This window comes from Lampris incognitus, chromosome 3 (genome assembly GCF_029633865.1).
Source record: "Lampris incognitus isolate fLamInc1 chromosome 3, fLamInc1.hap2, whole genome shotgun sequence".
Lineage (NCBI taxonomy): Eukaryota > Metazoa > Chordata > Actinopteri > Lampriformes > Lampridae > Lampris > Lampris incognitus.
In genome coordinates, this window is record NC_079213.1 from 8171919 (window position 1) to 8198781 (window position 26863).

The 26863-nt window shown below is 48.3% G+C and overlaps 2 protein-coding genes across 3 annotated transcripts in view; one reads left to right on the forward strand and one right to left on the reverse strand.

The window, feature by feature from the left end:
* Positions 1 to 9533, forward strand: part of elk3 (ETS transcription factor ELK3) — a 12488-nt gene extending 2955 nt beyond the window's left edge. Inside the window, 4 exon segments of the mRNA XM_056275859.1 lie at positions 203 to 358; positions 360 to 1040; positions 4504 to 4626; positions 8636 to 9533. Coding sequence (XP_056131834.1) covers positions 203 to 358; positions 360 to 1040; positions 4504 to 4626; positions 8636 to 8731 — 1056 coding nt within the window. The 3' untranslated portion in view covers positions 8732 to 9533.
* Positions 9534 to 10051: 518 nt separating this feature from the next.
* cdk17 (cyclin dependent kinase 17) overlaps positions 10052 to 26863 on the reverse strand; it is an 82181-nt gene continuing 65369 nt past the window's right edge. Inside the window, exons 8-17 of one of the 2 annotated variants that reach the window (XM_056277881.1) lie at positions 24870 to 24964; positions 23228 to 23290; positions 22335 to 22458; positions 22088 to 22208; positions 19705 to 19802; positions 19352 to 19457; positions 17065 to 17107; positions 14611 to 14701; positions 14390 to 14467; positions 10052 to 13064 (exon numbers count right to left, since the gene is read on the reverse strand). In XM_056277881.1, the coding sequence (XP_056133856.1) occupies positions 12877 to 13064; positions 14390 to 14467; positions 14611 to 14701; positions 17065 to 17107; positions 19352 to 19457; positions 19705 to 19802; positions 22088 to 22208; positions 22335 to 22458; positions 23228 to 23290; positions 24870 to 24964 (1007 nt within the window). In that variant the 3' untranslated portion in view covers positions 10052 to 12876. Of the gene's footprint in view, positions 13065 to 13573; positions 13615 to 14389; positions 14468 to 14610; positions 14702 to 17064; positions 17108 to 19351; positions 19458 to 19704; positions 19803 to 22087; positions 22209 to 22334; positions 22459 to 23227; positions 23291 to 24869; positions 24965 to 26863 lie in introns of those variants that run through there. The other variant, XM_056277882.1, reaches the window with a different exon arrangement.

The following is a 26863-nucleotide window of genomic DNA, read 5'->3' on the forward strand; positions in this document are numbered from 1 at the left end:
ATATTTCTGAAAGAATACTGCAATATTATCCGTGTTTGTAGTACCGCAATATATTAAACCACGACTTTTGTACCACGGGTGTCACCAAATTCTTGACAATGCACAGCCCCGCCGCACACACACACACACACACACACACACACACACACACTGGCTTGGGCTCAAATTTGCATCATACTCAAAAGGTTTCTTCTGCCAGCAGCAACACAACTCATCTGAACCTGCACAGCCGTGCGTTCGATACCACAGCCGTGTAAAAACCTCCTTTCCTCCCCTGCAGAACATCATCAAGAAGGTGATCGGCCAGAAGTTCGTCTACAAGTTTGTGTCGTTCCCCGAGATCCTGAAGATGGACCCGGGCGGCAGTGGAGGTGGGGCGGTGCGGCGAGGAGGCCGGCGGCGGCGGGCTGTCCGAGGGCGAGGGCGAGGAGGACGGGGGACTCCGCAGCGGACGGAACGAGTACCTGCGCTCGGGGCTGTACTCCTCCTTCACCGTCAGCTCCCTCCAGCATTCCCTAGACCTGCCCCGCCTCATCAAGGCGGAGCCCCGGGCGGATCACCACGACGACAGCGCCTCCGTCATCCGCTTCGTACCGAACCGTGACCCCACGGGCAGGGCGCTGCCACCTACCCCGCCGACTCCTCCGACGCCCCTGCCGACGGCGACCGACGGCCTCCACTCGTCCAAGCTCTCCCCCCAGCAGGTCCGCCCACCCTCCTGCTCCTCCTCTCCACCTCAGAGCCCCGCCCACACACTGTGGAGGGGGCGGAGTCCCGTCGATGAGACCGACGACTCGGAGCAGAACAGTCAGCCGCTCAATCTGTCGTCCGGTCACAGAGACAGAGAACGCTCAGTGAGCACATCCACTCCAGAGAGGCGGGGCCTAACCAATGGCTTCACCTCAAAGAACAGGAAGCCCAAAGGCTTGGAGATCTCCGCCCCCTCCCACCTCTTGACAGGAAGTGACATCGGGTCCATCGCGCTCAACAGCCCGGCGCTGCCCTCAGGGTCCCTTACACCAGCTTTTTTTACTGCGCAGGTAGAGCACCACACACACACACACACACACACACACACACACACACACACACACACACACACACACACACAGGTAGACCCCAACCAACAGACACAACACATAAAGGAATATACACCCTAATATGAACACACACACACACACACACACACACACACACACAGGTAGACCCCAGTCAACAGACACAACAAAGAACATACACCCTAATATGAACACACACACACACACACACACACACACACACACACACACACACACACACACACACACACACACACAGGTAGACCCCAGTCAACAGACACAACACATAAAGGAATATACACCCTAATATGAACACACACACACACACACACACACACACACACACAAGCATTAACAGACTCTAACACACACACACACACACACACACACACACACACACACACACACACACACAGGTAGACCCCAGTCAACAGACACAACACATAAAGGAACATACACTCTAATATGAACACACACACACACACACACACACACACACACACACACACACACACACACACACACACACACACACACACACACACACACACACACACACAGGTAGACCCCAGTCAACAGACACAACACATAAAGGAACATACACCCTGATCTGAACATACACACACACACACACACACACACACACACACACACACACACACACACACACACACACACACACACAGGTAGACCCCAGTCAACAGACACAACACATAAAGGAACATACACTCTAATATGAACACACACACACACACACACACACACACACACACACACACACACACACACACACACAGGTAGACCCCAGTCAACAGACACAACACATAAAGGAACATACACCCTAATATGAACACACACACACACACACACACACACACACACACACACACACACACACACACACACACACACACACACACACAGGTAGACCCCAGTCAACAGACACAACACATAAAGGAACATACACCCTAATATGAACACACACACACACACACACACACACACACACACACACACACAGGTAGACCCCAGTCAACAGACACAACACATAAAGGAACATACACCCTAATATGAACACACACACACACACACACACACACACACACACACACACACACACACACACAGGTAGACCCCAGTCAACAGACACAACACATAAAGGAACATGCACCCTGATCTGAACATACACACACACACACACAAGCATTAACACACTCTAACACACACACACACACACACACACACACACACACACACACACACAAGCATTAACACACTCTCTCACACACACACACACACACACACACACACACACACACACACACACACACACACACAGGTAGACCCCAGTCAACAGACACAATACATAAAGGAACATACACCCTAATATGAACACACACACACACACACACACACACACAGGTAGACCCCAGTCAACAGACACAATACATAAAGGAACATACACCCTGATCTGAACATACACACACACACACACACACACACACACACACACACACACACACACACACACACACACACACACACACACACACACACACACAGGTAGACCCCAGTCAACAGACACAATACATAAAGGAACATACACCCTGATCTGAACATACACACACACACACACAAGCATTAACACACTCTAACACACACACACACACACACACACACACACACACACACACACACACACACAAGCATTAACACACTCTCTCACACACACACACACACACACACACACACACACACACACACACACACACACACACACACACACACACACACACACACAGGTAGACCCCAGTCAACAGACACAACACATAAAGGAACATACACCCTGATATGAACATACACACACACACACACACACACACAAGCATTAACACACTCTCTCACACACACACACACACACGCACACACACACAAAGATGCAAACACATATTCGCAATGAAGCATACAGACACAACTACAAAGACGGAAAACAGTCACACACACACACACACGCCACACACACACACGTGTGTGTACAGACAACCACACACGCCACACACACACACACGGAAACAAGGACTGCTCTGAGTTAAGATAAACAAACGGGGAAGGTGGGAGGAGGAGAGCCCCGTGGAAAGGTAGGCGAGGGGGGGGGGGAGGGGGGGATGATTTAGCCGGACGGGCCCTCCGGCTGAGAGGAGGAGAGTTTGTGAAGGGGAGAAAAAAAGAAGAGTTGTGGAAAGGGAGGAGTGGGGTGGGGGGTGGGGGGGGTGGAAAGAGGTGAGCGGAAACAGGGGAGGGCGGGGTGGTCCGTAAGTGAAGCCACATGTTCCCAAATCTCCTCGTCTCGCTGGCGTGTGGCTGGATCCTTCTCCGTCAACAGCCCGGACCGCATTAGCGTGTCCGCCGTCCGGCCCACACCGCCCCTGCGGCGCTCCTCGCGGCCGCCGGCCGACAGGCCGCGGTCCCGGGGATCGAACCCACAAACCAACGGCCGCTCGCTACGAAGACGACCCGGCCTGCCGATCCTCCCGACACACCGGCAGATTACAGCGACGTTATTATTCATATCGTTACGCTTGGGGAGTTAGCGCCAGAAGAGATACAAGAGATACGGGGCGTCCGAGGTGGCGTGGCGGTCTGTTCCGTGGCCTACCGCCACGGGGCTCGCCGGTTCGAATCCCCGTGTTACCTCCGGCTTGGTTGGGCCTCCTTACCGACACAACTGGCCGTGTCCACGGGTGGGAAGCCGGATGTGGGTATGTTTCCTGGTCGCTGCACTAGCGCCTCCTCTGGTCGATCGGTCGTGGCGCCTGTTCAGGGGGGGGAGGGGGGAACTGGGGGGGGAATAGCGTGATCCTCCCACGCGCTACGTCCCCCCAGGCGAAACTCCTCACTGTCAGGTGAAAAGAAGCGGGCTGGCGACTCCACGTGTATCGGAGGAGGCGTAGGGGTCGTCTGCAGCCCTCCCCGGATCGGCGGAGGGGGCGGAGCGGCGACCGGGACGGGTCGGAAGAGTGGGGTAGTAATTGGACGGGTAGAATTGCGGAGAAAAAGGAGGAGAAATCCCCCCTCTCCCCCCACCCCCCCGAAAAAGAAAAGAAAGTAAATGTGATTTGTAGCTCAAATTGCCGTGTTTGGAGCTGCCTGACCTAAATGGAGTTCGCCAACTCGGTGTCTCGTAAAGAGGCGTTTACAAGAGGGCACCCCCCCACTCGTTCTCCCTCCTTTGGCTATGGTAGTCATGATTTTCACTAAAATAACACACACACAGTCACACACACACACACACACGGTCACAGAGCCCAGCAGGAGTGGATGACGGCATGCGCTCTAACTACATACCACGCCGTGTGGTCGGCACTTATTTTCCTTCAAGACTTTACCGTCCTCTTTCTAATGTGTTCCTCCTTCCACTTGCTTCTCTTCTTCCTGCTCCGTTTAGACTCCTTCTGGACTCCTGCTCACTCCCAGCCCTCTGCTCTCCAGCATCCACTTCTGGAGCAGCCTGAGCCCAGTTGGACCCCTGAGCCCGGCACGCCTACAGGGCCACGGACCCCTGTTTCAGGTAACACACACACACACACACACACACACACACGATCACACGTTTTATTCTTTTTTTGGCTTTTCCCACTTTTTCTCCCCAATTGTATCCGGCCGATTACCCCGCTCTTCCGAGCCGTCCCGGTCGCTGCTCCACCCCCCTCTGCCGATCCGGGGAGGGCTGCAGACTACCACATGCCTCCTCCCATACATGTGGAGTCGCCAGCCGCTTCTTTTCACCTGACAGTGAGGAGTTTCACCAGGGGGACGTAGCGCGTGGGAGGATCACGCTCGTCCCCCCCAGTTCCCCCTCCCCCCTGAACAGGCGTCCTGACCGACCAGAAGAGGCGCTAGTGCAGCGATCAGGACACACGCCCACATCCGGCTTCCCACCCTCAGACACAGCCAACTGTGTTTGTAGGGACGCCCGACCAAGCCGGAGGTAACACGGGGATTTGAACCGGCGATCCCTGTGTTGGTAGGCAACGTAATAGACTGGATCACACGTTTTAAACACATACACACATCTAAAACATACACACACACACAGACATAAAACAAATGCAACCACACACACATTTTAAACATACACAAAAATACTGTACATATGTACACACAGACACACACACACGTGCATGAACACTTGCATAACACAAAGGAACAGAAACGCACACATAACACACACATACGTGCAGATACACACTCACACACACTGATTAACATACAAGAGGTTAAAATGCGGTGCGGTGCGTACTGTAATCCCCGGTTTTTCTTCTTCGTTTGTTTGTTTTGAGGGGAGGTTGTGCTTTCCAACATCGCCTACACAGATTAAGTCTACTTCGGTCCCCTCTCGGCTTTAATTAGATTCCTCCGTCCGTTTCATCCTCTGGCTTCCAGTATTATGACAGTGAAAACAAAATTCATAAACCTGAGCTGTTACATGAGCGGCGCGGCTGCCATGGGGTGCCGAGGGCTTCAGACGGCCCAGACAGCGAGAGAGTCAAGGTTAAGGAGGACGCCATTACATCTGACATGTTTAGGCATTCGGCTGCCACTCAGGATGAGCATCAAAACCGGTTTTCAGATTCCAGGAATTCGACTCGGCGCCATAACCGAGTAAGGCTCGGTTCATGAATTGTGAGCAACCACAGACATTTTCCAATAAAAAAGAAAAAAATCTGACCGCACAACTCTCTCCGTCTCTTCCAGGGCGATTTAAATCGAATGAATTATTCCTGAATCATTATAATTGGCGAACAACCGGAAGTCAGGGGCGCACACGCCTCTCAAAACCATCCCTGAAATCAAACTGTGACGCAACGGCTGAGGCCGAATACTAAGGAAGTAAATGGCAGAGAGGTTCGAGTTTAAGTGGACGGGGCGGGGTGGGGTGGGGGTATTAGCAGAGACGGGGTCGGGTTTGGCTGATGAAAACTCAAGACGAGAAACGTTCCCCGGGGGTCTGAAAACGAGGCCGGAACCCAACGTCCCGTGTTGTAGCGCACGGCGGGAGATTGGTGTGACTCCGCCGTCTTCAGCGGCGCCTTGTAAGGCGCGTGTGGTCTGTGACGTTTAAAAGAAAAGCCGATCCGCTAGGAAGACAGATAACGGTACGAAATAAAGACGGGGGTGAATGATTGTGTAAAAAAAAAAAAACCCCAAACAGCTCATTCGACTAAGATATCCGTCTTGGAAACGAATCAGAGTTGCGCAATCGCGGAGGATTTTTACCCGGATGTAGTTTTAATGCTCTGACGTCACTTCCTTTAGCGCACGGCCGGTAGAACTGGGAGTACCGGGACGGCAGCTCGTTACGTCAAGCGTTTTCTCTTTTAAAGGACACTTCATACCTTCCCAGTCACTTTCCCACATCTTGTCTGTGGAAGTCGATTTGGACCTTATTGTCTCCTCTGTGTTAAAGAGGGGACTCCGGTGGCGTTTCTCAGCATCGAGTCTTACGTAGGGGAGAGCGCGTCGCTCCTCCGGCAGACTGCGTGGCGCCTCCTAGTGGCTTTACAGCAAACATACAGAAACGTTCACCGCCGTGTGACTAAAATGGCCAAACACACCTGAAACTTCTCCGACAGACTCTCCACATCACCTGACACGTGCGTTTACACCCCATCTGCGGCTGCTTTCAAACGATTCCTGCCTGACACACTGTTAATTCCTTCTCTCATAACTGGTTCTTCATAACGGGATCCCTCCGACAGATTTGTTGCTTCGAGTTGCTTCCCTGCTTTTGTGTTTGTGTGTGTGTGAGGGTGCATATGTTTTTGCATGTGTGTGTGTGTGTGTGTGTGTGTGTGGCAGACTGTGACTTCAGCGTGTGTGACTCACCGTGTGCACCGCTTTCAAAATAAGCCACAGATGTTTCCTTTCTGGTTTGGACAAGGGGGGGGGGGGGGTTCAGCTTCCTGTTGGTGAGGGAGGGGTGGGGATGGTTGGGGGGGCGGAGCCCCACCCACTTCCACCAGCTCTCTCACAACAGGAAGTGCCTCTCTCCGCTCTCCCATGGTGCACGAGCGGTCAGGGCTAGGGGCTGCTGTGGAAATAACAACCGACCTGCCATTTTGAAGTTGCGTGCTGCGTCTTCAGTCACGTGTTCCAGAGCAAAGCGTCTTCCAAATTTCGGTGTCGACTGCTTTTTTGTCTTCCCCTTTCAGAGTGAGCTGTCTTTCCCCACTGGTCTGTGGTCACGTGTTGTCAGGAGCATACATATAACCTTAGTTACTGTACACATTTTCGCTATCTAAATTTATTTAAATTTAAATGTATTTAACTAAAAGAAGGGTTACATTTTTTTTCCCCATTTATGAAAAGCAAACTTCTATTGTTGAGGTGACACGGTGGCAGGTCCTGGGTTCGAGCCCTGGGGTACTCCAACGTTGGGGGTCGTCCCGGGTCGTCCTCTGTGAGGAGTTTGCGTATTCTCCCCGTGTCTGCGTGGGTTTCCTCCGGGGGCTCCGGTTTCCTCCCACAGTCCAAAGGCATGTAGGTCAGGTGAATCTGCCGTACTAAATTGTCCCCAGGTGTGAATGTGTGGGCCCTGTGATGGACTGGTGGCCTGTCCAGGGTGTCTCCGCGTCTGCTTCCCAGTGACTGCTGGGATAGGCTCCAGCATCCCACGACCCTGAGTAGGATAAGCGGTTTGGATAATGGATGGAAACTCCTGTTGTCATTGTAATGTATAATGTATGCTATTCACACATAGATGTATTATTATTATTATTATTATTATTATATTTCCTCCATGACCATGATGGGAATACAGTTGTCCATTTTGAAGCGTCCCTGACCCAAATGAGATTATAATTTTAACTTTCTTCCACGCAATCTAGACAAAAGGTACAAAAATGTTACAGAACATCATTTGTTGAGTCATTTTAAAGGGGGACGAATAAAGTCTACTGACAACTGACAGCAGTGTCTGATGCGCTGTCTGTGTTTATAGCCATGGCTGATTTCCAACACCAGTCCCTCATCACAATTTGGCCATTTCAAGAATCCAAATGGACATTGTGGAGATCTGCATATCAATAGTTAGAAGAATGCAAAATGCCCATTTTGGTGCCATAGAATCAAATTTGAAGAAAACTGGTAAGAGTTACTGGCAAATAGCTCCGCCGAGTCACGGGCTCAACATATAGCCAGGGTTATCTTCACACAAATATTGATTTCTGGTTTAAGCAAAGATAAAATTCAGTTACAGTGTTTTGAGCTTCTGCAACTCCATCTCAGTAATACTCCAGTTAGATCGGACACTGGAACAAACGATAAAGGGTTCTCTTCCTGAAGAGACCACGCACATGTGCAGAAGTGTTGGAAGAGCTACAGCCGTTCTAGTTTGCGTAGGTCTTTTTCGGCCCGGCGTGCCCTCAGAAATCAAAGGTCGTCTTAACGGTCACAACGTAAAGCGTGTACGTTTGTCTATCTTCGGGTATGAAATGCGTTCGGCACACAACTTTTGGTTCCTTGTTTGATCGATCGATTGAAATAAATGGAATATTAATTGAATTTCCCCTCCATAGTTTCCGACCCTACTGAATGGACCCATCCCTGTGCCACTACCCGGCCTGGACACCGCCTCCCCCCTGCTGCTCTCCCCCGGACCCCACAAGTCCTGATCCGGCCCGGAGAACCAGGACCCAAACCAGTCCAGTCCAGGCCAAGGCCTGCCCAGGCCAAATCAGCACTAAAATCGATCAGCCGTGTATCGGTGTTGGAAAACAGACTCGAGTCAGCCGGTCGCCAGGCTTCGTCGCCCACCATGGTTTAGTTGTGCTCTTCATTCGGGTCGCGTCGAGGAAGACGCTGGTGCTTCACGTTGGGGCTTGCTCTCCGCGAAGACTATTTGCCGTAAACATTTTACTTTTGGTTTTTGCCATATTCTTGGCTCATCTCATCCCAGATGGTGTAAACCTCAGTGATATATACCTTGGCTGCCATTTCGTGAATGTTACTTCTCTCGTTTTTTCATTTTCACAGCCCTTATCTGACTCCTAGCAGGGCAGCTGCTAGCTAGACAGAGGGCCAGGCATTATAATGCTCTGTAAATCTTTGTATGGTCATTTTGTATTGCTTTGATAATAATTTGAGGCTGTGAAAATTGTCTTTCTCTAGCTATGTTTTTGTATAATTTTATACAATATCCTTATGCACTGTGCTTTTTACCGTGTACTGGCTGTGCCTTCTCAAACGTAAGACTTATGTAAATGTATTAAGCTTTAAATCTAAATAAGACAAAATTCCGGGTCAATATTGAACAAAAGCTTTTTTGTAAAACGGCTTTTGGTTATTTTTTTAAAAAGGAATTGATTAAAAAAAAAAAGTATTCTCAATGATTTGGTCATTTTTGCTGTTGTGTGTTGAGAAAAAAAAATGTACTGTTTTTTGGAATAAAACGAGGCATTGAATGCTACCCTGGTGCCACAGGTATCCCCGCGTGTGTCTGCTGTTTGTGTGTGTGTTGGTGTGTGTGTTGGTGTGTCTGCATGACATGGGTGTACGTTTAGATGGGGACAGTGCATGTGGGTCGCCACCACTCTAATTCTTTTTTTTTGTTTTTTGGACTTGGCCAATCACCCCGCTCTTCCGAGCCGTCCCGGTCTCTGCTCCACCCGGGGGAGGGCTGCAGACTACCACATGCCTCCTCCCATACATGTGGAGTCACCAGCCGCTTCTTTTCCCCTGACAGTGAGGAGTTTCACCAGGGGGACGTAGCGCGTGGGAGGATCACGCTATCCCTCCCCTCTGAACAGGCACCCCCCAACCGACCAGAGGAGGCGCTAGTGCAGCGACCAGGACACGATCCCACCAAACATGCCAACATGCCCCTATGTAGCAACAACACCCATTAACCCCCCACCCCAAAAAAACCCCCAACCAGAACCGAAACCCGTCGCAGCGCCTGAGACATGGAAGACAAGAAGACGCGTCTTTTATGAAACAGACTAAATTTACTTCTGACAGATATGAGAAATAAATAATTCCAGTAGAAAGAACACCAGCTGCACATGTGGGTGTTCCAGAGATTGGGTTCATAAACACAGCAGGCGTTCCATGCATCAGGCACACGCACGCACGCACACGCACGCACACGCAGACACACAAACTCTGACACATTCACATAAAGTCAGGCCGTTCATACGCTTGAAAAAGTACAGTATTACAATAATAATAATAATAATAATAATCATATAACAGCCGCTGCAGAAGTCCGCGTGTAAGGCGTTTTACCTCGCATCGATCCTGCATCGAGGCTCGTCAACGAGCGCGCGGAAATCACCTTCACCTCCGTCATCATAACGCGCTCCGAAAGCTCTGGGCCCTCAACCTGGCGCCATCTGCTGGTTGCGACTGACGGCTCACGGGTCGCTAACGCGTTCAGCTAGCCCCACGCGTTTTCCCCCCGGGTTTCTAAATCCCGCGGAACCCACGTATAAAAAAAATCCGTCACCGGACGCCGCTTTGTGCCACACTTTACGTAACCTATAAGAAGGCTCCCTGACCACCGGCGAGTAGGCCGACGTTCTGTAGGCGAGCGGATAACGCCGCGCATTTGGGATACGGTAAGCGCGGGATCGAATCCGGCAGCGGGCAGAAAAACCGCTCCGATCGTATCGGCGCTACTGTATCCCAAAGGACGCGGACCGCTCGCCCAGAGAGCCGACCTTTTGCCCTTTTCGGTCTCGCGGTTAGCCGTTACATTGTAACAGCGGCCGGAAAGAGAAAACGAAAAAGTGTCTTTTTTTCCCCCGAACAACCCCTCGTGGGTGGAGCCGACATGCGGAATTGACCTTTCGCAAAGCGCCGCCCCGGAACGGTGCTTGTCCAATCCCACCTCCGCAACGGCCCGTCAAGCTTTCAAACGCACAGCAAAGCGCTGAAGCGGTGTGCCCATGGGGTCCGCGGATCGGATACGAGATATCTGAGAAGTTTGGAGGGGGTGTCATTTGCTTTCCCTTCCCGAAACCCAGAACGCAAGAAGCGCCAGGTCGGCAACAGATTTGGCAGTATAGCAGACCCCCGTGGCCAGCTTCATCCGTCCAGAATCAACAAAAATACCCGTCTGCTCCAAGCTAAGCTTGCTACTAGCTAATACGGCTAACGTATTGTAACCGTTTATTTTCTTGCCCGGTGCGGGATTCGATACGGAGTGTACTGCACCACAAGGCGACGTCGCTAACCGCTCGGCTAAAAGGTCAGACTCGTTAGCTAGGGGCTAACGTGGCTTATTAGTAGTTTACAGTCGTCACCCTCCCCGGAAGCGCGCCCTCGCGCTTTTGTTATTCCCGCGCTCCCAAGAGACTTCTGAGGATCTGCACACTTCCGGATCCCACCAACGTAACCGGTTATTTTGTTGCCCGGTGCGGGATTCTATACGAGGTGTACCGCGCCACAAGGTGACGTCACTAACCGCTCGGCTAAAGGGTCAGACCCGTTAGCTAGGGGCTAACGTGTCTTATTAGTAGTTTACAGTATTATTACCGTTACGTTTACCCACACAACGCGCTGATTTCCTCCGTCACGTTTTGGTGTTTTCCGGCTACTTCCTGGATTGTTCCGAAATGCTTGACGGGCATAGCAACGGTAACTAAGGGGGCGGGGCTTCGCGCAAGGTCAATTAGCGCGGCAAACGTGCTAACCACGGCGGGACTTCTACAGCGGCTACCCTCCGTAGCATCTCCCGCCAGTTGAGAACGACGAGAGCGGCCGGTTAGATCTAAAACTTCAAATCTCAAAAAAAAACAAACAATTGTTCACGTGTACAAATGCTAGAAATAAAGTAGTGGTCTGACGCAGAGAGCGTGGAAACAGATCGATTTAGGGTTGTTTTTTTTTCTTCTTCTTTTTCCTCCTTTCTGAACTCGTTTGAGAAGCAGGGCCGGGCCGGGCCGGGCCCCTAAACATGCCACACTGACACTGTATTTCACAAGGAGAGGTCAAAAGAGGTCACAGACACAGAGAACACGTCTTAATACTGTCTGGTAAACTCCGCCATAACAACGCCCGTGTACAGAGGAATGTCCTGAAATCCACTTCCCTGGATCGCCGCCGATCAGGAAACATGGACACGAGTACAGTTCTAGAAGATGCACACAAAATTAAAATAAAAAAACAAAAGTTGAAAGACTTTTGCGCTCCAAATGTGTGCGGGCAGCGACAGAGCTTGCATAAAAAGCACTGAAGTGCAGGCAGTCGAGCTGAGAGAGAGAGAGAGAGAGACTTCCTGTGGGACGTCTTGTGACTTCCTGCCCGGCTCCTTGTCACCTGATCCTTGCTTTCCTGTTGTCACGACAACCAGGCGGAAATGTCTGGAGGCGACAACTACATCTGCCCCCTCCTCCCCCGAAACCTCCTCACCGTCCCTCCTCACCGTCAAGGTGGTGGCGCGGCGTTCTCTGGACTCTGTGACCCTACCGTGACCCCGGCATGACCCCGGAATGGCTCTAATAAAGTTTGAAAGGGGGTGGGGTGGTGGGGTGGGGTGGGGTGGTGGGTTGTCTTCGGGGGTCCCTTTGAAATGTTCTGGAATGTTCCTGGAGGAGGAAGGAGGAGGAGGAGGGTGGTGGTGGTGGTGAACAAGGCCGTCTCTCGTCCGAGTTTTCCAGCCGTCCCAGTTTTCTCCCTCCCAGTTTGAACTGGAATCAAATTCAGTCACGTAAAAAGCAACAAAAAAAAAAAAAGCTCTTCGCGAGAAAAAAAAGCAAACACGACAAATTCAACATAAAACCTCCGGATTCAAAATAAAAATAAACGCATTTTGCAGTCAGTCTCCAAGCAGACCGGATAACAGCCGGGGAAGAGGAAAAAGATGAAGCGGTTCGGACGACAGGTTCGCCATCAACATCGGTGAAACTGTGATTCGGGAGAAGAGGAAGGAAGAAAACAACAAAACAAACAAACAGCCAAAGCATATCCATCGGAGAGGAAACAAATCCAACAACGGCTGATCATCTGCCCACGGCGTCCAAGTTCACATCATATAAACACACACACACACACACACGCACACACACGCACACACACACACGGCATGTTAAGTACAGACAGTAGTATTTTAGCAGCAAATAACACAACCACCCCGTGTCTCAAAATAAATAAAGTCTCCGAGTCCGACCCCCAAAACCCGACCCAGAGTCGCTCGCTCGCTCGCTCTCCGCACGTGAAAGAGGAGAGGGGGGAACGAAATCAAATCTGTGTGTGTGTGTGTGTGTGTGTGTGTGTACAGTTGGGGTGGACTGTCCGAGGGGCAATGGGCTCATGCAAAAAGGGGGGTGGGGTGGCAGGGGTCAGGGGTCAGATTGGGCAGGTTGAGCAGTCAGACTTTCTTGCCTGACGGTCGAGGAGAGAGAGAGAGAGAGAGAGAGAGAGAGAGAGAGAGAGAGAGAGAGAGGGAGAGGGAGAGAGAGAGAGAGGGAGAGGGAGAGAGAGAGAGAGAGAGAGAGAGATGGAGGGGGGGGGCCTCAGAACAGCATGCTCTGCCTCCTGTTGATCTTGCCATTACCTGGAAGAGAGGGAGAACACAAGTCAGAGAGATGTATCACACACACACACACACACACACACACACACACACACACACACACACCCCAAGACAGAAAAACACACTCTTCCTTGTACAGCAACAAAAGACTTAGTAAAAATGCAAAGTCCTGCAACATTATCAGATTTTTGTCAATCGTGACTGCACAATTATAACCATTATTGATATTACTCATTATTAATTATTACCATTATTAATATTACTATCATTATTAATTATAACATTATCAATATACTATCATGATTATTACCATTATTAATATTACTATATCATTAATTATTGCCATTATTAATATTACTATCATTATTAATCATAACATTATCAATATACTATCATGATTATTACCATTATTAATATTACTATCATTATTAATCATAACATTATCAATATACTATCATGATTATTACCATTATTAATATTACTATATCATTAATTATTTCCATTATTAATATGACTATCATTATTAATGATTACCATTATTAATATTACTATCATTATTAATATCATCATTATAATCACTATATATTCATCATTACTGGGATTCTGTGTTGCAGCAGGAAACATTCAGAAGGTTATGAAAGTTGTGCTCTACAAAGAGAAACAAAAAAGGGACACTATCCTACAATTTGGAAATTGCTGCAATGAAAAATAAAATTAATACCCCCCCGCCCCCCCCCCCCCAAACAATGATTTGTCCATATTGAAGTGCAAATTGGGGCAGTAAGTGAAAGCCCACCTGAATCTGGGTATGACGAACTCCGGTAGCCGGGGTCCCGCTGCAACTGCACCTCTTTTAATGTGAATAATGACACGACTGAAAAACAGAGGACACGTTTCAGCTATGGGACTCTGTGTGTGTGTGTGTGTGTGTGTGTGTGTGTGTGTGTGTGTGTGTGTGTGTGTCTGTGTGTGTGTGTGTGTGTGTGTGTGTATTAAGCGTGAGAAAAATCCCCTCACTCTCTGGCAGTGTGTGCACCCGCATCCCAAGGTTTCTGAAGTAGGTGTGCTTCATCGACTCATCTGCTGAAACCCTCTTTTTGGACTCATACTAGAATGACAGACAAAACATCACTTATAACAACAACAACAACAACTACTACTACAACTACTACTACTACAACAACAGCTACTACAACAACTACAACAACAACAACTACAACTACAACAATAATACATTTGTAGTAGTAATGTAGTGGTAGTGGCAATCATAATAGATCATGGTAGTGATAATAGTAGTAGTAGTAGTAATAGTATTAGTGGCGATCATAGTAGTGCTAGTAGTAGTAGTGTAGTAGTAGTAGTAGTCATAGTAGTAGTAGTGATAGTTGTAGTAGCAGTAATAGTGAGAGTAGTAATAGTAGTGATCATAGTAGCGGTAGTCATAGTAGTAGTAGTGATCATAGTAGTGATTGTAGTAATAGTAGTGATCGTAGTAGTAGTAGTAGTAGTAGCAGTGATAGTAGTAGCAGTAGTAATAGTGATCATGGTAGTGATGGTAGTAGTCATAGTAGTAGTGATCATAGTAGTGATGGTAGTAGTAGTAATCACAGTAGTGATAGTAGTAGTGGTGATCATAGTAGTGACCATAGTAGTGATAGTAGTAGTAGTAGTGATCATAGTAGTGATAGTAGTAGTAGTAGTGATCATAGCAGTGGTAGTGATAGTAGTAGTAGTGATCATAGTAGTGACCATAGTAGTAGTAGTGATCATAGTAGTGATAGTAGTAGTAGTAGTGATCACAGTAGTGACAGTAGTAGTAGTAGTGGTAGTGATAGTAGTAGTAGTAGTAGTAGTGATCACAGTAGTGATAGTAGTAGTGATCATAGCAGTGGTAGTGATAGTAGTAGTAGTGATCATAGTAGTGACCATAGTAGTAGTAGTGATCATAGTAGTGACAGTAGCAGTAGTAGTGGTAGTGATAGTAGCAGTAGTAGTAGTGGTAGTGATCACAGTAGTGACAGTAGTAGTAGTAGTGGTAGTGATAGCAGTAGTAGTAGTGATAACAGTAGTGACAGTAGTAGTAGTAGTAGTAGTGATCACAGTAGTGACAGTAGTAGTAGTAGTGGTAGTGACAGCAGTGGTGATAGTAGCGGTGCTTCACTCTTTGGAGTACCGTGACTTTTTCTTGCGCCGCCTGTGTTTCTGTCGGCGGCCCGTCTAGCTAACGTTACGCTAACTGTCCAGGAACCGGGTGGAGGACAGCGGGACACGGAGCACGGCGACGCACGGCTGCTCAGTTCGTGTGCCACACTCAAACTCGAGAGAGGAGAAATCATCGGATTTCACCGGGAACACAAGGAACTACGGGCATCCCGGCCTGATGACTTCATGGCACCACATAAAAACTAGTGTACATAGCCAAGTAATCGTAACATGTAATAACTGAAGTAGTTGTCCGCTTGATTAAATAAAGCTCTTCATCATACGGCGATGGCGGCGAGAACTCATGCTTGCGGCGGCCTCGCCCGGTACCGACTACGCCGTGTCGTTGTCCACGTCTACGTCTAAATTTGTGTCACCGTGTGACGTTTGTGTGGATTTATGTCCGTGACCGTCGCTTGATGGCTGGGAGAGCCGGCGCTGGATCGGCTGAGGGAGCCCGGTCTGCCGCGTCCTGTGGGCCCCGGGACCACGGACCTGCCTGGAGCTGCGCCCGGAGAGGAAACGGCGCGGGCGGTCTGGCAGGACGCGGAAGCGGGGCGGGCTAAGCTAACCGCTAGCCCGCGCAGACCGGCGGTTCCGACGGTCGTCCTGGCGTCGGCTCTCCCGGACAGAGAAGTTTCTGGACTGCGTTGCACCGAACGCAGTGTTGTTAACCGTTTGTGTTGTATGTTTTCGGTGGTGTCGTTTTTTTGGGAAATCTTGGATACGTGGTTTTATCGTTTGTGTTGCGCTGCTGCGGGCCGGGAGAAGCGAAATTCCGTTTCTTTTGTGTACGCAAGTACAACAAACAACAAACTGCTCCTGAATCCTGAATACGGTCATAATGGTGCACAAACACGTGTTAGGCTGATGGCAGTTTGCGAGATTAGCCGCCCACAAACACATGCGTGCGTGCCAAAACGCCCCCTGTTGGTGGTAATTGTCACTGCATGTGTACGTCAACAGCGATGAACAATTGAAAAAAAACTAACAGAAAATAATAATAATAAAAAAATGTGACAAAAGTTAGAATTGGCATCCCACAAATGAAAATAATACCAGTAACTTAATAATGAGGACGCCTTTTATGTGCCACGGATTTTCAGTTTAGAGTAAATTTTGAAGCACCGGCAGACAAAAAGTGGAGCAAACAAATATGAGAGGGGGGGGGGGATTCAAATCAAAACAACGTGTGTTACAGCATGGTTAGAAGGAGACGTAACGGCACAGTTTGAATGGGCTATTCTGAAAAACGGCACAAAAACTCACTTTTAGAAACGATAACAGCAGCTCGATGCCGTCACTGTCGAGCCTGGATGAGAAAAACAGAAGTGGACAGAAAGAGCAGCGAAGGATCAGAGGAGGCACACTGTAAAAAAGATCAACCTGAAATTCAAATGATTACCCCGCCTGACGGACGGGTACTAGCTGAGTATCGCAACTTATGTCGCTCGTTATTTACAGGAAGTTTTTTGAGGTGTGCTGAAAGCGCATCTGAGTAAATGAAAACGCTCATCAGGGGGGGACATTTACACGGGGGGTTTCCGTTTCGAGATGCGACTGCCGAGCTGGATGACTTTTTTAAGATGGGACGGTTTTTTTTTTTATCAGTGTGCTGTCAGTCTGCAGCGGTGAGTGATGGGAATTTCACAGCTCATGGGAGGAAGGAAGTGGAGCGCTGTCTGTGAAACGTTCCACAGGATTTCCTGCCCCCTCCCTCCCCCAGACACACACACACACACACGTCATATCGCACACAAGCACACACACAAATACATGCACGTGCATAAATACACACCACACACATCTATGTAGGCACACAGACATGTAATTAAGAAAGCATACAGTACACAACCGCATGCTCACTGAAACTCTAAACGCCGCACATGTTGTCCATGTATGTCATGTGGTATGTATCATCATCATCATCAGGTCGAGTGCCCTCGGATGGCTCGCATATGTGTATGTGTATCATAATATTACTATGGGAATATTATTATTATGTATAATTATAAATAAAATTATATTATGAATTATATATAATATAATTAATATATATAATGGATTAATATAATGAATTATTAATGATATCATATATAATCATTATTGTGTATTATTATATATTATGTGTATATAGTATGTACTGTATGTATTACATGTGTATGTGTATACAGTATTTACTCTATGTATTTATTACATGTGTATGTGTATACAGTATTTACTCTATGTATTATATGTGTATATGTGTACAGTATGTACTGTATGTATTACATGTGTATGTGTATACAGTATTTACTGTATGTATTACATGTGTATGTGTATATAGTATTTACTGTATGTATTATATGTGTATGTGTATATAGTATTCACTGTATGTGAGGCTCTGTACAAAAGGTGAAAATAAATGTCCTCTTGTAGGACAACATATCTATATATGTACATATCTCTATATCTATTTATCTGTATATCTGTATATCTATATATCTGTATATCTATATATATCTATATATCTGTATATCTATATATCTGTATATCTATATATATCTATGTATCTGTATATCCATATATCTATATATCTGTATATCTATATATTTGTATATCCATATATCTGTATATCTGTATATCTATATATATGTATATCTATATATATGTATATCCATATATCTGTATATCTATATATCTGTATATCCATATATCTGTATATCTATATATCTGTATATCTATATATATATATCTATATATCCATATATCTGTATATCTATATATCTGTATATCCATATATCTGTATATCTATATATCTGTATGTCTATATATCTGTATATCTGTATATCTATATATCTGTATATCCATATATCTATATATCTGTATATCTATATATCTATATATCTGTATATCTATATATCTGTATATCTATATATCTGTATATCCATATATCTGTATATCTATATATCTGTATATCTGTATATCTATATATCTGTATATCTATATATCTAGATATTTATCTACATAACTGTCCACACATAAGTGTGCAGCCACATGCACACACACACACACACACACACACACACACACACACACACACACACACACACACACGTGTCAAACAGGACATAAGCGCTTGCAAACCTAACCATGTGAGTACACAGCCGCACCCACCCACACACAGATAAATGCACGAGCACAAATACAAACACACACACATATGCATGTCATCACTCACCAACACACATAAGCAAGAACATGCACACACGTGATCATGCAGTACATAAACACATGCAACTGTAGACACTGGCTGTGCAGCTACAAACAATCATCACATACCACACACACGCACACGCACACGCACACACACACACACGTGTAAGTACACACTCAAAAATACAGAACTGCATGTGTAAGCACACAGTGACAGGGGTATGCCAAAAAAACACACACGTCATACAGTACATAAGCAAATTCCACTGTACAAACGTGAGTGCGCAGCCACACACACATGCGCACACACACTGACACACACGCACGCACATAAACGCACAAACCCAAAACGGCTGTGTACCTGGGGGCATGGTTGATGAAGGCTTGTGGTTTGTATTTGGGGAAGTTGTAAGACTTGAACTCATCAATGGAGGAGATTCCTGGCCAGTTTTCCTCTGTCGGAGTGCCTGCACACCAACACGGCACCGACACGGCACCGACACGGCACCAACACACAACAGTGGAGACACACGTCAGCAATGTTTTGTCCAGTTCGGTTATCTGTTGGAATTTCCTGAGTGCCTGAGGCTCCATCTCACTCACGCACACACACTCACACACACACACACACACACACACTCACACACACACACACACACACACACACACACACACACACACACACGCACAGAGGGGGCGGCTGGAGATGCTCACCCAGTAATCTGAATATGAGGTGCAGCTCGTCCTCTACGGTGGAACCAGGAAACAGAGGCCGACCCGCGGCCATCTCGTAGAATATACACCCGACCCCCCTGTCCACACCAGAGAAGAACACAAAACATGTGAGGACGACAGAACAGAACAAATCAGAACAGAACAAAATAGAATAGAACAGAGCAGAACAGAACAGAACAAAATAGAATAGAATAGAACAGAGCAGAACAGAACAAAACAAAATAGAATAGAACAGAGCAGAACAGAACAAAATAGAATAGAACAGAGCAGAGCAGAACAGAACAAAATAGAATAGAATAGAACTGAACTGAACAAAATAGAATAGAACAGAGCAGAGCAGAACAGAGAATAGAATAGAATAGAACAAAACAGAATGAAATAGAACAGAACAGAATAGAATACAACAGAATAGAACAGTACAGAATAGAATAGAACAGAACAAAATAGAATAGAACAGAGCAGAGCAGAACAGAGAATAGAATAGAATAGAACAAAACAGAACGAAATAGAACAGAATAGAATACAACAGAATAGAACAGAATAGAATACAACAGAACAGAATAGAATAGAACAAAATAGAATAGAACAGAGCAGAGAATAGAACAGAACAAAATAGAATAGAACAGAACAAAATAGAATAGAACAGAGCAGAGCAGAACAGAGAATAGAATAGAATAGAACAAAACAGAACGAAATAGAACAGAATAGAACAGAACAAAATAGAATAGAACAGAGCAGAGAATAGAATAGAACAGAAAAAAATAGAATAGAACAGAGCAGAACAGAGAATAGAATAGAACAAAACAGAACGAAATAGAACAGAATAGAATACAACAGAATAGAACAGAACAGAATAGAATACAACAGAACATAATAGAATAGAACAGAGCAGAGAATAGAACAGAACAAAATAGAATAGAATAGAACAGAACAAAATAGAATAGAACAGAACAGAGCAGAACAGAGAATAGAATAGAACAAAATAGAATAGAACAGAACAGAGCAGAACAGAGAATAGAATAGAACAGAACAAAATAGAACAGAACAGAATAGAACAGAATAGAACAGAACAAAATAGAATAGAACAGAACAAAATAGAATAGAACAGAGCAGAGAATAGAACAGAACAGAACAAAATAGAACAGAACAGAATAGAACACAACAGGACAGAATAGAACAGAGCAGAACGGAACAGAATAGAATAGAACAGAACAGAACGATCTTCTTCCTTGGGGGGACTTCAGTTGTTGTAGGCAGCAATAGAAAGACATACATTACCATAGAAATGACGACACAATAACACTTACATGAACAATAAATGTAACCAGTAAAATATTTATAGGGATGAACAGAAGTTAAGAAGTGATTATTCTGACGGCGCTGCAGTCTTCATATTCAGATCAACGCAAGGGGGCGCTCCCTGTTGGTCCATCTTCATTATGACAGCAGTTTGTTCACACTTGGTAAAACTGACTGTCACACATTTTAGATTTTATATCATAGGTTATCTATCTATAAAGTAATCAATTAACTAGCACTCAAATCAATTAACATTTGGAAGTATTTCATAGGGTTTTGTTTCTCCTCATATTAAACCAAGTAAGTGCTCGTAAGAGGAGTCGGACTGGCGAGATGTTCCACATAACTACCCTGTAGGACACAACGGGGCATCGCAAAGCAGAAAAACTAAGATAATTTGATAATATCCAAGTAGAAATACCTAAAAGAGAACAAGTGTTTCAGCCAAAGGAACTGGGCACTGATACTCACTATATATGTACACTGTAAAAAGTAAAAACAACAACAAAAATAAGAGAAACTCGAAAGACCGCACTCAAGTTTGACGGTAACACATAAAGTAGTCTTTTTTTGAGGGGGGGGGGATTCCCCCCCTTTTTTTTCTCCCCAATTGTACCCAGCTAATTACCCCCACTCTTCCGAGCCATCCCTGTCGCCGCTCCACCCCCTCTGCCGACCCGGGGAGGGCTGCAGACTACCACATGCCTCCTCCCATACATGTGGAGTCACCAGCCGCTTCTTTTCACCTGACAGTGAGGAGTTTCACCGGGGGGACGTAGCGCGTGGGAGGATCACGCTATTCCCCCGAGTCCCCCCACCTCGAACAGGCACCCTGACCGACCAGAGGTGGCGCTAGCGCAGCGACCAGGACACATACCCACATCCGGCTTCCCACCCGCAGACACGGCCAGTTGTGTCGTAGGGACGCCCGACCAAGCCGCAGGTAACACGGGGATTCGAACAGGCGATCCAATTCTGTAATCCAACCCTTCACCAGTTAATAGACCCGAGCCGGGAGGGTGCCACGCTTTGTGTGACGCGGTTCAGACAGCGACAGTCTTACCACATGTCTATCTGCGTCGAGTACTCCGACGATCCCAGGAGCACGTCCGGGGGCCGGTACCAAAGCGTCACCACTTCGTTGGAGTAGGTTTTGGTCGGGACAGACTTCGCCCGGGCCAGACCTGGAAAACAGACGCCGGAAGCTACAATCCGGAAGGTTCACATGCACACAAAATGTCCTTTCTAGTGCGGACACGTGTCCCACTGCGCCGCCCTGCTGGCAGAGGGCAGCGCGGATGGCGACTCACCGAAATCGGCCAGTTTGAGTTCGCCTTTCTCGTTGATGAGGAGGTTTTGGGGCTTTAGGTCTCGATGGAGAACTTTCCTCTTGTGACAGTAGGCCAGGCCCCGCAGAATCTGGAACAGGAAGATCTGGGGGGGGGGGTAATTACACACACACACACACACAGTAATCAGAATAGACAGTGCTTGCAACTGATTCTATCTTCACCCCCCCAGTCGTATCCGGCTAATTACCCCGCTCTTCTGAGCCGTCCAGGTCGCTGCTCCACCCCCTCTGCTGATCCGAGGAGGGCTGCAGACTACCACATGCCTACTCCCATACATGTGGAGTCACCAGCCACTTCTTTTCACCTGACAGTCAGGAGTTTCACCAGGGGGACGTAGTGCTCCCCCTCCCCCCACTGAACAGGCGCCCTGACCGACCAGAGGAGGCGCCAGTGCAGCGACGAGGACACACACCCACATCCGGCTTCCCACCCGCAGACACGGCCAGTTGTGTCTGCAGAGATGCCTGACCAAGATAGAGGCAACACGGGGATTCAAACCAGCGATGCCCGTGCTGGTAGGCGACGGAATAGACCGCCACGCCGCCCACATGCCCTTCTGACTCCACGCTCTTTGCCAGAGCCACATAAAAAAAAAGTGCAAGGGTAGAAAAACACCGAATCTACCGATCACAAACAGTAAAGACAAGCGTTAGAAAAGGACGGCAGAGGTCCGAGTCGTGGCACCGCAGATGAGACGGTGTCCGCGACCCTAAAGTGACCTCGTAATAAAGACGAGCACCTTCGCGGTGCCGGGATGAGACACAGAACTGGGAGCGGAAGAGAGAAAACGACTGACAGGAAATGTTTTCGACTGGATGACTTAACAAAACACCGGTCCGGCTCCGTCTCACCTTCACGTTGTGCATGCTCATGATGTTTCCACAGTCGTCCATGTATTGCTTCAGGTCCTTGTCCTGCACAGGAAGTGATGCGGCTGATTAGACAGGAAGTGCTTCGAATAACACCAGTGGAAATAGTTTGCAAGCACGGCTGAGTTAATAGTGGTATCCGAAAGTTACAGTTCAGCTGACTATGCCCCTTTTCCCGCCACATGGTACCGGCCCGGCTCGACTCGACTCGCTTCTGTGTCGCGTCCCATTACCCTCACCGTACCCCCCCCTCAGTGTAGCTGGATTTTCCTCAATTTCAAAATGTACTTTTAAGATAACTCCACTTTGACCGCTCCGGTATTTAAAAGTGCCGGGTGATATCCCATGCATGCAGTGATGACGCGGTGACGCGTTCCTCTGACCAATCAGAGGTCTGCATTGCTTTTGGTTCCCGATCCGGGTTTTTTTTTTTTTTTGGGAACCTCGACAAAGGCGGTACCAGAAAAGGGGTAACAGTTAGCAAAGTGCTGGTACTTTCCGGTAATGGAAAACGAAAAAAGGGCGAGTCGAGTCGAGGCGAGGCGAGGCGAGTCGAGTCGAGTCGAGTCGAGTCGAGCCGGTACCATGCAGTGGAAAAGGGGCAAGAGACAAGGCTCAGTGTTTTCGGTTTTTACCGATTTTCACCAAAAAATACCCAGATTTTCACCCGGATGTTACGTTTCCACGGATCCAAAAGTTGTTCCTGTTCGTGTGAGGTTATGTAACAGTGCCCTCTTGTGGAGAAATTCGGCTTTGATAAATAAAAACCGAAAACGCTGAGCCTCGGCACCAGTCGGCGGTTACGGCATCCTGCTCAGGTCAGGGAATGGACTCGGCAGACTCACATATACAAGTGTAAGTGACCTTCATCACGCCAGAAAAACCTGGTGGCTTTCGCGTTAGCCGTGGCTCGTCATTCATGCTAACAAACCGTTTCAGCGTGATAATGCTAAACAACACACTTGAGTCGGCCAGCCCCGGGTGACCCCGGGTGACCCCCCCCCACTTCACTTTCCACACGTTGCTTCCTGCGGCCAGTCGTTTCCATGAAAACACATGTGCAAAGAATTATGGGATGGGCTTGATCGTCTAGTGACAACACTCTCCACACTTAATATTTTCATTTGTGAAGTGCGCGCGCACACACACACACACACACACACACATACACACACCTGTCACATGCTAAACTTGCTAACTTTAAATTTACTGACATCACCCATACTAAACGTACTAGAAGCAGCACACTACTTGTGCGCCGTATGAACAACTCACACACAGCTAGTGTGTGTCTGAGCTGAGGTGTTTAAATCCACCGTGCTAAATGTACACACAGGCCTCTACATGTTCACTAGCTCAGCTAGACAACTAAAGAAACTACACAAATCATCCTGCTATGACATGAGAACACTGTGTGTGTGTCTGTGTATGTGTGTGTGTGCGTGTGTGTGTGAAAGAGAAAACTGTGTGTATGTGTGTGTGTGTGAAAGAGAAAACTGTGTGTATGTGTATGCCTATGTGTGTGTGTGTATGCCTGTGTGTGTCTGTGTGTGTGTGTGTATGCATGAATGTGTGTATGCCTGTGTGTGTCTGTATGCATGTGTGTGTGTGTGTGACATCTTACCAGATATTCAAAGACGAGTGTTAGGCTTTTATCCGTGTGGACGATGTCGTGTAGCGTCACAATGTTGGCGTGTTTCAGCTCTTTCAGTAACGACACTGCAGAGCAGGAGAGGAGAGAGTGACAGAGGAGGTGAGCAGGAGAGGGAGAATGACAGAGGAGGCGAGCAAGGTGAGCAGGAGAGAGAGAGCGACAGAGGAGGTGAGCAAGGCGAGCAGGAGAGAGAGAGCGACAGAGGAGGTGAGCAAGGTGAGCAGGAGAGAGAGAGCGACAGAGGAGGCGAGCAAGGTGAGCAGGAGAGAGAGAGCGACAGAGGAGGCGAGCAAGGTGAGCAGGAGAGAGTGAGCGTGACAGAGGAGGCGAGCAAGGTGAGCAGGAGAGAGAGAGAGAGTGACAGAGGAGGTGAGCAAGGTGAGCAGGAGAGAGAGAGAGCGACAGAGGAGGTGAGCAAGGTGAGCAGGAGAGAGAGAGAGCGACAGAGGAGGTGAGCAAGGTGAGCAGGAGAGAGAGAGAGCGACAGAGGAGGCGAGCAAGGTGAGCAGGAGAGAGAGAGAGAGTGACAGAGGAGGCGAGCAAGGTGAGCAGGAGAGAGAGAGCGACAGAGGAGGTGAGCAGGAGAGGGAGAACGACAGAGGAGGTGAGCAAGGTGAGCAGGAGAGAGAGAGCGACAGAGGAGGTGAGCAAGGTGAGCAGGAGAGAGAGAGCGACAGAGGAGGTGAGCAAGGTGAGCAGGAGAGAGAGAGCGACAGAGGAGGCGAGCAAGGTGAGCAGGAGAGAGAGAGCGACAGAGGAGGTGAGCAAGGTGAGCAGGAGAGAGAGAGAGAGTGACAGAGGAGGCGAGCAAGGTGAGCAGGAGAGAGAGAGCGACAGAGGAGGTGAGCAGGAGAGGGAGAACGACAGAGGAGGCGAGCAAGGTGAGCAGGAGAGAGAGAGCGACAGAGGAGGCGAGCAGGAGAGAGAGAACGACAGAGGAGGTGAGCAAGGTGAGCAGGAGAGAGAGAGTGACAGAGGAGGTGAGCAAGGTGAGCAGGAGAGAGAAGGCGACAGAGGAGGTGAGCAGGAGAGAGAGAACGACAGAGGAGGTGAGCAAGGTGAGCAGGAGAGAGAGAGAGTGACAGAGGAGGCGAGCAAGGTGAGCAGGAGAGAGAGAGTGACAGAGGAGGCGAGCAAGGTGAGCAGGAGAGAGAGAGCGACAGAGGAGGTGAGCAGGAGAGAGAACGACAGAGGAGGTGAGCAAGGTGAGCAGAAGAGAGAGAGAGAGCGACAGAGGAGGCGAGCAAGGTGAGCAGGAGAGAGAGAGAGTGACAGAGGAGGTGAGCAAGGTGAGCAGGAGAGAGAGAGTGACAGAGGAGGCGAGCAAGGTGAGCAGGAGAGAGAGAGCGACGGAGGAGGCAAGCAGGACAAAGGAGGTGAGCAATGGAGTGATGTACAGAATAAAGAAGCTCAAATTTTTGACACCAGAAACTCAAAACAGTTCGATCAGTGATGGAAGGTGAGGGAGGTGATGTACGTCATCAGGGTTATAGGAGGCAGAGCGGGTACAGTTGGGGGCTCCACCCCCTCTGCCGATCCGGGGAGGGCTGCAGACTACCACATGCCTCCTCCGGTACATGTGGAGTCGCCAGCCGCTTCTTTTCACCTGACAGTGAGGAGTTTCGCCAGGGGGACGTAGCGCGTGGGAGGATCACGCTATTCCCCCCAGTTCCCCCTCCCCCCTGAGCAGGTGCCCCGACCGACCACAGGAGGCGCTAGTGCAGCGACCAGGACACATACCCACATCCGGCTTCCCACCCGCAGACACGGCCAATGGTGTCTGTAGGGACGCCCGACCAAGCCGGAGGTGACACGGGGATTCGAACCGGCGATCCTCGTACTGGTAAGCAATGGAATAGACCGCCACGCCACCTGGACGCCCGCAGCCGATGTCATTTTGACTCAACAGCCCCCATGTGAGCTGCCAGTGACTCAAAGAGAGGGAGATCTGAGACACGTCTCTC